Source organism: Pongo abelii, chromosome 3 (assembly GCF_028885655.2).
Source record: "Pongo abelii isolate AG06213 chromosome 3, NHGRI_mPonAbe1-v2.0_pri, whole genome shotgun sequence".
Lineage (NCBI taxonomy): Eukaryota > Metazoa > Chordata > Mammalia > Primates > Hominidae > Pongo > Pongo abelii.
This window is the reverse complement of record NC_071988.2, coordinates 25,531,400-25,543,332: the sequence shown is the minus strand read 5'-3', so window position 1 is coordinate 25,543,332 and position 11,933 is coordinate 25,531,400. Positions and strand designations below refer to the sequence as shown.

The following is an 11,933-nucleotide window of genomic DNA, read 5'->3' as shown; positions in this document are numbered from 1 at the left end:
ATTTTGTTGCAATCAGCTTTAAATGATTCTGATTTGAGAGATATGACCCTTGAGTGACAAAGCCCATTTCACCACTTACACAGGGGAAAAAAAATCTCTTTAAAGCACTACATAGTTAAAAACATTGACAAGGAAATTAAATTAGTAGAGCTATCACTTTGATGTGATATACATGGTAAGACTATAAATACACCAACTATAATATAGAATTTAATTTTATCTTTATGAAGTATTCTGAAATCAAAGACGATAATACATGCATCAGGCACATTCGACAGAAGACTTTTACAATGGTTTACATTTCCTTTTTATTTATTCCTTGAAACTGCTCGTATTGCAAGTTTTTCATGGATGAAATATGGAACTGAGCAGATTCTTTTTTTTCTACAAAATTATGGTATAAACTTGCTCAATTTTCTATCTTATTGCTAATAAACCTTACAGGCGCACAGTTTGTAAAATAAACCCCTTAAGGACTGAATGTGTAAAGCATGCTGCAAGGTACAAGAAATAAGCTAAAAATGAGCATATAAACCTACATCTGGACCAACACAGTACTGAATGCTGGCAAACATTTATCACGACACAGGGGAAAATTAACAAAAGGAGATACAGTTCAGTCCTGAAAGGGTTAAACAGAAACCCTAATATATTATTGTTTCTAACCATCCATCCCACATTACAGTGCTTGAAAACAAAGTCGTAAGTCTGGCACAGAAAATTACACACATTTGTTCAGTACTCATCAGAAACACAGCTGCTTTTGCAATCAAAGTAACTTGGTTACTAACTGAACAGCATTTTGTTTCAAAAGGAACCTCCTCCCCAGTGGATTTTCTGGTTAGCATGACTAGTTAGGTTAGTTCTCAAAAATGGCATTGGAAGTTTTTTGTGAAAGCACAGATGGTACCAGTTTCATTAAAAACAATAAAACAAAACAAAACAAAAAACTAACCAGTTATGATTGCAGATAAGTCTGTGCAGTAAGAGTGACAAACATTTCACGATTAAGTCATGTATAAGGATGCCTTTAATTGCCACAGTTTAAAGAAAGTGAGCAGCAAATTTAGATAGTATACTAGTGTTCAACGCTGAAATCACTCAAAATATAAAGGGCATTTTTAAGGCTTTTAGCTTGCCTTCCCAATCTATGTGATAAATTAAATGGAACAAATAAAAACATATCGGATCAGAGACTCAGCTTCTATGTGTATGTTTAGAAATTGCATAGAGTCATGAGAGCATAAGATACATTTCTAAAACAGAATTTTTTAAAAATTCAAACATACTATAACTGAAGCACTCACCATTCTAATAAGAGAGTCTTTCTGAGGGTAAATGACCAGCATGTCTAATAATGCCATCACTGGAGGAGGGGACAGAGTCTACTATAATCAGAGGACAAGGTTCCTATAAATTACATACTGAAAATGATTCACAAAACCATGAAAGAAAAAATGTAAGCAGCTGACAAAAGAACTACTGATAAACAATAAGCTACAATGGACAAATCATTTCACTCTTTAGTCTGTGGTATGAGAATGGCCAAAAATAGGTGGGGAAAAATGCCTGTATAAGTACATTCTTGGACTTTTCAAAAAAAAAAGAAAAGGGTTTACAGTATAATATTTATATTATCTTATGGAAAGAAACAATCAAAACATAAACGTTTGTTTAAAAAGCACAAGTTCATTTTAATAAGGTCATGAACTTGAAAAATTATTTTTGAGCTACAAAAATGGGTAAAGAATAGTTTGTTCTTCAAAAGTATCTCTTTTATTATTGGTTAATTTAATATGATTCCTTAACTAAATACCAAACCTAGGAAGTGGAGGAAACTTGTGGCCGTTAAAGCAAAGCAGCACTAGGAACATGTCCATGCTCTGAACAAAAGCACTGTGTAATGACTCCTGCCATGACTCCATAGAGAGGAATAACTACTACTCAGAAATAAGTGGTCTGTAAGAAAGAGACGGTGAACAGTTACAACAAAGAAAGATAAGGCCACAATGAGTTCTGCCCTTGATCACTGAAACAGATTTAAGGTGTGAGGCAGGATTAGCTTATAAGAGAGAAGTAAGTGACTGGAGCAGATTTGAAGAAAAAAGGCGATATAGAATAAAATGCAGCCTGGGGGTGATTAAAAAGGCTTGCAGTAAGAGAAAACCGCAATAACTGATTTAACCACCTAACGTGCTTTACAAATGACTTTCCCCTTGAAAACCGAGGAAAAGGTGATTTAAAGATGTTAGGAAGAATATTTACAGTGGCATAGTCTGAGCATTTAGAGTGAGTGATGAAGACAGCAAAGCTGGAAAAAAAAATGCTAGTAATAATAATTTCTAAAAAGTCTATTAATGGAAACTTTTTCAAAACAGCCCAGGACACCAGAAAGACAATGTTCTGTAGGGAAACACTGTAGGAAGTTACAGTTTTGCATTCATAAGGTACTGTGGCTCCTGTTTTATGGGACAGTAAAAGCTTACCACAATCTAGAGGTAGTTTTTACTCTAAGAGGGATGATTGTATTACTAGACTGTGTTGTATAACATTACACACGTGGTTCCTGTACTAAATGTAGCCCAATGAGTCTGCTGCAATTTTGAAGAAACCAAACAAAGGCATAAACAAAGTTCAGGAATGAAAGCAAGGTAAAACTGGCGGGGTTAGCATGCGAGGCCAACCTACAACCCTGAATGCAACCAAATCTCAACTGAAAAGAAAAGAAACATTTTCTGAGTTAGGAGACATTTGTGGAGATGCTCAGTACTGGAAAAGAGAAAACAAACAAACAAAAAAGGCAGAGAAAAAAATGAAAACATAAGTTACATTTGCATTTTATAATCTTACAACTATCTGTTTCTAAAGTACTGTCTTCCAGCTATTTTAGTTGATCATCTAATAAAAGCATCTTATGTTTTAAGATTACAATGATGTTCTGGCTAGGCTACCCCCTCCAACCCCCCAAAAAAGTAAAGATAATAAAACATGCTTTTGCTGACATTTTCCTCATTCTACCATAAGGGCACCATCTACCAACTGGTAGCAAATACTTCCCATATTTTTTGTCACTTGCCAACAAGGCAGAAAATACCCTGCTGAATGAAATCACTGGGAACATTCCAAGTTCAAAATAAAATGTTTAACTTACACATAATACAAGTTATGTACAAGATTAGGAGGGGGGAAAAACCTGAACAAATCCTGGAACACACATATGTATTTACGTCATGGGAAAAGGGGAGAGACAACTTCAAATATCAACAAGTTCTGTGCCATTAACTCATTAATAGCTAAATGGCCACACCAAATTGCATGTGAATGTTAGAACCTCTTGGATACCACAATAAGTCCATATTTTTTTTTTTAAAAAAAGGAAAACAGAAATAACTACCAACAGTGTCTGAGAAGAGAGACTAAGTTAACATACATTGCATGTATTGCAGGCAAGGCAGAGGCATTTTTTTAAAGCTTTTGCACAGACTTCATATAATCTTAAAAAAAATATGTAGGCCTTTACAAGATTTGACTTGCTGAAATCCAAACAATTTTGACTCATGAAAAGTCATAAGACTTCAGCTGAAAATAAAAGAAAAAAGTTCCAGCCTCAGACCAAAAAAAAAACCTGGAAGAGTATGATAATTAGATTAAACAAGCATGGTCAGGCTTGGAAACTGAATGTATTTTAGAGCAAAAGCTCAAAGGTGGGTGGGGAAGAGAACAACCTATTTGGTAACAAGGTGTACTATAATACCGTGATATAAAAAAAGGTATGGTGAAAATGTACCTTTTACTAAAGCTTATACAATATACAAGTTCCTTGGTCCATAAAAACTATGTTAGATTTGTGTCTTCTAGTTTGTTCAACTTGTATTCCAGCCACATTATTTACTTCTTGCCCATTTAAACAAAACCAAACAAAAACCAACCAACCAACCAACAAAACAGCTGAAAAACTTGATTTCCAATATTTATACATTTTGATTTTTTTTTTTTCTTTTTTTTTTTTTTCACTGTGGCTTCTGCATTTCAAATCAGCACTTGCAGAGAGATAACGGGGTTTTTGAATAGTATCACCTGGTATGAAAAGTTTTCCCAAGAAACCACAAACGATTGTTCATTTTTCCTCCTTTTCTGTTAACTTTTTGCCACACTCAAGTCAGTTTAAGTCCTAGCAAAAAGACGGTAGTTAGGATACCACTGTGGCTGTAGATGATGTGACACTGGTTGAATTTGTGCTGGCGTTTGTGTAACTTCCCTCGCTGTTTGTGTTTGATTCATTAGGGGGCACCTGGCTTGAATTGGCTCGAAGGATTGCTCCTGCTGCACTGCAATGTGGCCGTGGCCCTGGTTCTGGTGTGTAGGTAAAGGTAAGGCTGGTGGAATAAATGATTCCATCATTTCGGACCAAAGTTACTGGAACCTGGACTGGTTGCCGGACCCATCTCCAACCTTCTCGGAATGCAGAAATGTCTGGGACGACACAGAGCATACTCTCTCCACACCTGAGGAGGAAATATAAATCACTTAAAAACACTTTAAAAAGCAAAGTACATGTTAAAAATGAGACTTAAGACAAGGTTGTTTAATACATTACAATCAATACCAGGAAAAAATCTCCTGTACCCACACCCCTCACAACCTCTGGATGATGTAAAAAGTTTTATCAAGTACCTGTACATAGTTTCAGCTTCTACATCCCCAAACCACACTCGTAAATTTGGAGTGAAATTCTGTCCTGTAAGTTCAAGCATTGCTACGTCCCCACCGCCATTCAACTGCAATTCACAGAAAATCACAACACTGAGAAAACTTTTCATTTTTCATTAAAGTACACAAATTAGATTCTCATTCAACTTTCATTTTTTTTAAAAAAAAGGGCAATTAAAATGTTTTTTATTACAAAGCTAGCTAAAAACATTTCAAGATAACACACAAGTTTATTTAAATTTAAATTTTCTAGCAAGTACGCTCCTCCTAATTTTGTTTTTTTTTTTTTAATCAACAAATGGTGTATATAAAAATCCCCTAATCAGACGACTGGAGAAAAATCAAAACTCCCATGAAATGAAATGATGCCAAGTCACAGCTGAGAGTAGCTGCAAAGAGCTGAAGGCCAACTTGGACTAGGCGTTCTCACCTGAAGGCTCTCTACCACAGGCACAGGCGTAACTGGGGCAAGGACAGGGCCCATTCCCTCATAAAATGTATACTCTGCCTTATCTGTGCTAATGATTGTCCAGGAAGCGCCATCATTTATCATCTCTTTATTTGGTTCTTTTGGACATGGAGTGGCCTAATAAAGAAAGAAGTTTAGAAACTAAGTTTTATACAGTTTGTACTAATAGGATAAGAAAATTTTACCAAAGTAACCCCCAGACAAGAGTTAATAAGAAGATAACTCGGTAAAAACTTATAAACTTTCTAAAGCATGGTGCTTTGCCAATCCCTACATAAACACAAACGGAATGCTAATACAGAAACCCCATAGACAGCAGTTTTTCTTATAATACAAACTATTTCAGTGACATATTAAATAATAATACCTTTCAGAACAACCATTATGAGTATACCAATGCAGGTACAATTTCATTAACAGCAGATCAATATCTGTGATGTAAATGGCTGTTTAAAACTCTTCAGGGACTCCTAAGAAAGAGAATGGGAGTCCTCATGCTTAGGCAACAGCTAGAAGCTTATGCATGTTCCACGGGAGGGAATCAAGATGGGAAGGCAAAGCCCCTACCCCTACCTTAACACACCTAGACCAGGGACTCAGCATGTCCATCAGTGTGTGTGGGCAACTCTCTGCAAAGGAGTTTCACATGAAACTATAACTGTCTTATTAAATCATCTGCCCATGTCATAACCTCATGAAAGCCTTCTGAGTAAATGTAAAACATTAGCTTTTAAAGCATGTCATCATTACTATCCTGGGAAACCACGACGTAAATCTGATGAGATTTTGAGCCTTCACCCAGAAAAATGCTTCGTCTATACAATGTTTGCACACAATTTCAGAGGATTCAATGAGCACTGAAAATCTATTTTTGGATATCCCGAGGGGCTCTTTGTTCTTCAATTAAGAACCCGGGAGCTAGATGTTAACTGTTTCTCTGAGAACATTTTCATAATTTTGAGTTCTTCCTTGAGGAAGGATTGCTTGCATGTCTGAGGATTGTGTGTTAAGGATGCTCATACCTGAGATAAATATCTGTGTATAGCTTCATGTATCTGTATATAATTAACAGCAAATGAAAATTTCATATTTTTGCAAGCTGCTAACCTCACAGTTTGTACATTTTAGATTTCACCAGTAATTTAAAAACATACCTGAAATTGAATTATTCTTTCTTGAGAAAGGCACAAGTACATTCTTTCTGTATCCTTAAGGTAAAATGCACATTTATGGAGTTGTGACACAGGATCATCTGCATCCAATAATGCGGTCTGCTTATCAACTTTCCTAATTATCTATATTTAACAATTAAGAAATAAAAGGTCATCCACACATGGAAAGGATTTTCCTTGTGTAAAACATCAAAAGTACATAGAAGTTACATACTGCATAATAACACATCACAGTTATTTGTCCTATGCCTACATATATAAAAACATTCACAAACAAAAAGGCTAGGAATAAAAAACACTTTTAGATTGCAAGCATGTCAGAATGTAGAAACTGTTACCCTCTTCCCTGAACATCTAAAAAAAAAAAAATCAGGCAGGCAGGCACTTGTTTTCTAGATCAGTGTTTTTCAAACATTAATGTGCACACAAATGAGCTGGGGTTCTTGTGAAAAACACAGGTTCTGATCTAGCAGGACTCTTGTGGGGCCTGATATTCTGCATTTCTAACAAAATCCCAGTTGATGTTAACGCTGCTGGCCTATAGACCATATTTTGAATAGCAAGTTCTAATGATATTTTCCAATAATATGCATAAAATGACAAATACTCCAACACCAAAGGGAAAAATCTCTAGAAGGCTACTGTCAGTGCAAACATCTTATATCCGTTATCCAAAACTTACGTATTTAAAAACAACAAAATCAAACTCATTTTACAGATTACAAAATGGGCTTAGAAAGGTCAGATAAATTGCTCAAAATTACCAGTTTAGTAGCTGAAGGACCAGAATATGTCCTGATCCCAGGGCTGGCTGCCTGTCCAACTGATCTCTAAATCTTATAACCCAACTAGTCCACAAAACACATGAATAGCTGAAAGATAATACTATCAAACCCTATATGACACTTGACACCTAGAAGGTAATGGCTAAGTAGATGATCATGATGAAGAGCAAAATTTGACACAGAACTTTTACTCTGTTTCCTTTTCTATTGATCACTTCCAACAACATACAAACATAACTATCTCTCATCTCAAAATCAAAAGTAAACACTGACTACATGCTCCGTCCCTCCCTCTCACTACCTGTTTCTCTGCAAACGCCTCTTCCTCACTGTCCAATCTCCTGCAATCTCTCCAGCCTTTTATCTCAAAGATGCCACTACAACTGCTTTTCAGAGCCACCAAGGATTTCCAGACAGTGCATCTCATGGCACTTTTCTGTCCTCATTTTACTTCATTTTCTCAGAAGCTCTCAACACATTTTGCTTTCAGGACCACACCTGTTCCAACTGACCTTTAGAACGCCCAGAGCTGACTTCTCAGCCCTCTTTTCCTCTCTTTATAATCTATACTGTTTAAAAATTTAAAGGTTGACAACTCCCAAATTTATTATCTCCAGACTTATCTTCTCTCCTGCATTCAACTTGTATGTACACTTAACTACCTATTCAACATTTCCACTTACGATGTCTAACAGGCACCTCAAGCTTCGCATATCGAAAACAGATTTTTGGATTTCCTCCTAAACTTGATCCTTCCCCAACTCATCTAGGTCAATAAATGGCAACAGCATTCACTCAATCCAAAAACCTTAAGAGTCACCCTTGATGCCTTGCTTTCTCTCATACCCAACCATCCAATCTGCCAGCAAATTCTGTCAGGTCCACTTTCCAACAAATCTGTCACCCCTCACCACCTTAATACTATGATCCTGGGTCTAAGCATCAACTCTTGCCTCAACTATGACAACAATCCAAGCACCTATCTCTCTGCTTCCACAGCCGCATTGCTATGCTCTCTTCTCCACACAGCAGCCACATATATACTTCTAAACAAAAATGGGCCATTGTGCCCTGTTTAAAATCCTCCAGTGGCCTTCTAACATACAGAGATAATATGAAGTCCTCACCCTAGATACAGAGAGGGATCCTACAAGGCCTTGCCTAGTGCTAATCTTACAGATTCAGTTCCTGCCACTTGACCTCTCCTCCCTCCGCTCCAGCTCCACTGGTTTCTTTACTAGTCATCATACATCCCCTGCCTTCAGTTCTGTACTTGTTCTGTTTGCCTGGAATGCTCCTCACTCAATTAGCGGTTCTTTGACTTCATTCTGGGCTCTCTTCAAATACTGCGACTTCAAAAAGACTTCCCTGACCTCTCTAAGCACTCCTCCAAATCTCTATCCCTTTATTATCTTGTTTTGTTTTCTCATCACTACATAAATCCTTTACATGGATATTTGGCTTATCACCCTATCAAAATGTAAATTCCATGACAAGAGGCCCTTGACTTTGCATGTCAGAATTCCTCAGTTATGAAACCCCTGGAAAGATTTATATATCAGCGTCTTAATAATGGTACTGCAACTGTTTCTAATAAGTTAATTTTTCATTGCAACATTTTTATATAAAGCCATACAGTTTTGAGTGTAAAAACCTCAATTAATGACTTTCAAGCAAGGCAGGCTACTGGTACTTTACAAACAACTGTAAATGAAAACACTGTTCTAAATTTGGGTCTGTCTTCTAAGTGGTTTGTATTATAAACTATTGGTGATCAGAATCATCCTCCTAAGTTGTGCTTCTGCAGTACAAGCATTTAACACCAAAGCAAACAAACATCATCCTTGGAACAGAGGAAATGAATGAGAAGAGAAAAAAAATGAATAAATGCGGATTCAGATTTTTTGCTTGCTTCTGTCTCCTGCTCTGTTTTTCATGCCCTTCATTCCCTAACGTTACCCTTTTTATTATAATTTGTCTCAAACGCAAAGCTTTACAGATTACTATTACTATACTTCATGTCTTTTACCTTATTGCATTGACATGGGAAATAAAATCACCTTGTACAATCATGACAGAGGGTAAAAACAAATAAAACCAGTAACAAAGAAATGAATCACTGGCTTAGAAAACTGTAGATCAACCCAGCCTCGCTGAAATGGCCCCAGAAAATATAAGCCAGTGGAATATTGCACCAAAAAGATAAACAGAAGGCATGTTTAGGAACATTAATACTAAATGTTCTTCTACTCACCCAAACTCTTCAGTCTGACCTTGAATCAAACTAACTCATAAATCCCCTTCATCTTGAATATAAATAAATTATACTGTTTCAGAAAAGGAGAGGGAAAATTGGGAGTGGGGTGGCACTATAGAGGATGTTTTCATTTTACTAACAAAAGTAGTTTTTACAATTTCAAGATCTCCTTTTTTGTGGTTGTTGAGATAGGATCTCATTCTGTTGCCCAGGCTAAAGTCCAGTGGTATGATCACCGCTCATTGTAGCCCTGACCTCCCGAGCTCAAGTGATCCTCCCACTTACGCTTGAGACTACAGGTGTGCACCACCACGCCTGGCTAATTTTGGGGGGGGGGGGGGGCGGGGGGGCCAGTGGTAAAGACAGGGTCTGACCATGTTGCCAGGGTTAGTCTCGAACTCCTGAGCTCAAGTGATGCCAGGGCTAGTCACCTCTCCTTCTCCTGCCTTCACCTGTTGAAGTGCTGGGATTGCAGGTGTGAGCCACCATGCGTGGCCGAGTTTCAATGTCTTCTATTGAACAAAAGCCCTAAATCCTATGCCCCTCTCCCAAAGTTAGAAATACCAATTTTATTTCAGTTTTAATAGATCTATCTTCTTGTGAGAGAGTAAGTTAACAAAAATTATGCTTATATTTCAATAGAAATAAGAATTTCTTCTGTTTGAAAACTTGGTCCTACATTGGGATATGGCAGGTACCACAAAAAAATGAATACAGTTTATCCGCATTAGTAAAGAAAAGAAATGTAATTTATAGTGCCCTCTACTGAACATCTTCAGATAAACAGCCAAAAAGGAAATTGCCACCAAAATACATTGGAAATCATTTAAGAAAAAATCATTAAGAATGTACTTGTAAAAACTGGCTATTACCTTAAAGCATTTCTGAAATAAGGTAGAGCATAACTATCAATTATAAACAGCACTGATTACTAACATACCTTTTAAAATTAAAAAGTATAAAATTGAGGTGTGTTTTTCCATTTGAATGTTGTGACTTTCCTGTTTAAGGAATTAATTTTTACTTCACATTATCACTAAAGCAAAAGTAGAGCCATACCAATCTTGGGAGTGCCATGCCAGTAACTGAGCACACAAGTTTGACTGTTTGTCCATAATGGATGTAGCCATCTCGGACTGTGAATTCTTCTCCTTCTGATTCATCATCATCCACTACAGTAGGTGGAAAAAGAAATCAAATTGTCATCTTTTTAAATTTATTTTATGATTAGGCAAATGACAAAACTTAATATATCCATGTATCTCATCAAAAGAATTTAACAATTTCACACTAAAAACATTAAATGCACATTTTTATACTCACAGAGATGAATAAAAAATGCTCCCCACTGCTGTGAACTGGCATGAAAATTACCTCCTTCTACATGCAAGTATCTGGTACTAACTGTCTGGGATCGTAGTCGATTAAACAGAGCCACCTTTGTTCCTGAGGCAATGCACACTGCAAAGAAAAAACAGCTCTTATTTATGTGATTGGAGCAGAAGGTGGGGAGGGAGCAAAAGAAGGAAATTCTGCTTGGCAGTGTATAATTATTCTTTCTTATCATTTAACAGTTTGACAAATATTTTCACTTTCCAAGACAGTACAGATGATATCAAAAAGTCAAGGTAACTGTTATTAATAATGTCAAGCTAATGATATCAAATGTCCATAAAAATAATTTTAAAGTGAAAGCTACACAGTATGTTTAATGTGGTGCTGATTATTAGAGAAAAACTTACTTTTAAAATAATGTTAGACAGTAGAAATTTAAATGACCTATTTAAAGGATGTGTATCTAAATACACTAATAAGAAAATATTTTCCTGGAATATCACTGAATGGAAAAGCAGACTATAAAATACTCTGTATGCTGTGGTTCCATTAGGCAAATGTATATATTTTTAATATGTGTTTGCATCCAATTCCACAGAATACATGCATAGAAAAGGGACCAGAAGGATGTTTATCAGAGTTGATGGTAAATGACTCTGCAAACTGTGATTTTAGAAAATTTTGCTTTCTAAATTTCTTGAAAATAAATCCATGTAAGCAGAAAAATATTCTGAAAGTGAAATATGTTCTCTGCCATCAAGAAACTAATATTCAGTACAAACACAAAGTTAAAGCAGTTATATAAAACTGTGTAATTTGAAATGCAAATAGCCTGAATACAAGACATAATATACCTCCTAGTGCAGGAGAGCACACCACCACCTTTGAAGTAGGTCTTGCTTTTCAGAAAGAAAACAAGAACCAAAGGACAACAAACTTAAATCTGATCACCATTCTAGACTAAAGATTCTCTCCTTGACCAAACTTTTAAGCAGGCTGCTCTGAGCATTCAACTAGTATTCGTCCTTGAGCCCTGTCATCAGTCTGTTTAGCTCAGTTATATATAGTAAGAATCCTCCTAAACTATCCCCTACTCTGGATCTATGATCACCTTTGCCTGCCTTTAGCAGGAATCCTAAGTCAGGTCAGAAAGAAACCTTCTACCTTTGATGTCTCCTTTTAGAAAGTTTCCATCCATTGACCCT

The 11,933-nt window shown here is 36.4% G+C and overlaps 1 protein-coding gene across 12 annotated transcripts in view; it reads right to left on the bottom strand.

Moving 5' to 3' along the window:
- Nucleotides 1–283: 283 nt before the first annotated feature.
- The window catches only part of RBPJ (recombination signal binding protein for immunoglobulin kappa J region), a 114,368-nt gene continuing 102,718 nt past the window's right edge, over nucleotides 284–11,933 (bottom strand). For all 12 annotated transcript variants that reach the window (XM_024245744.3, XM_024245746.3, XM_024245747.3 and 9 more), the window contains 6 exons: nucleotides 10,717–10,854; nucleotides 10,453–10,565; nucleotides 6,334–6,474; nucleotides 5,141–5,296; nucleotides 4,675–4,778; nucleotides 284–4,505 (listed from right to left, as the gene is read on the bottom strand). In XM_024245744.3, coding sequence (XP_024101512.1) covers nucleotides 4,190–4,505; nucleotides 4,675–4,778; nucleotides 5,141–5,296; nucleotides 6,334–6,474; nucleotides 10,453–10,565; nucleotides 10,717–10,854 — 968 coding nt within the window. In that variant the 3' untranslated portion in view covers nucleotides 284–4,189. The remainder of the gene's footprint in view (nucleotides 4,506–4,674; nucleotides 4,779–5,140; nucleotides 5,297–6,333; nucleotides 6,475–10,452; nucleotides 10,566–10,716; nucleotides 10,855–11,933) is intronic.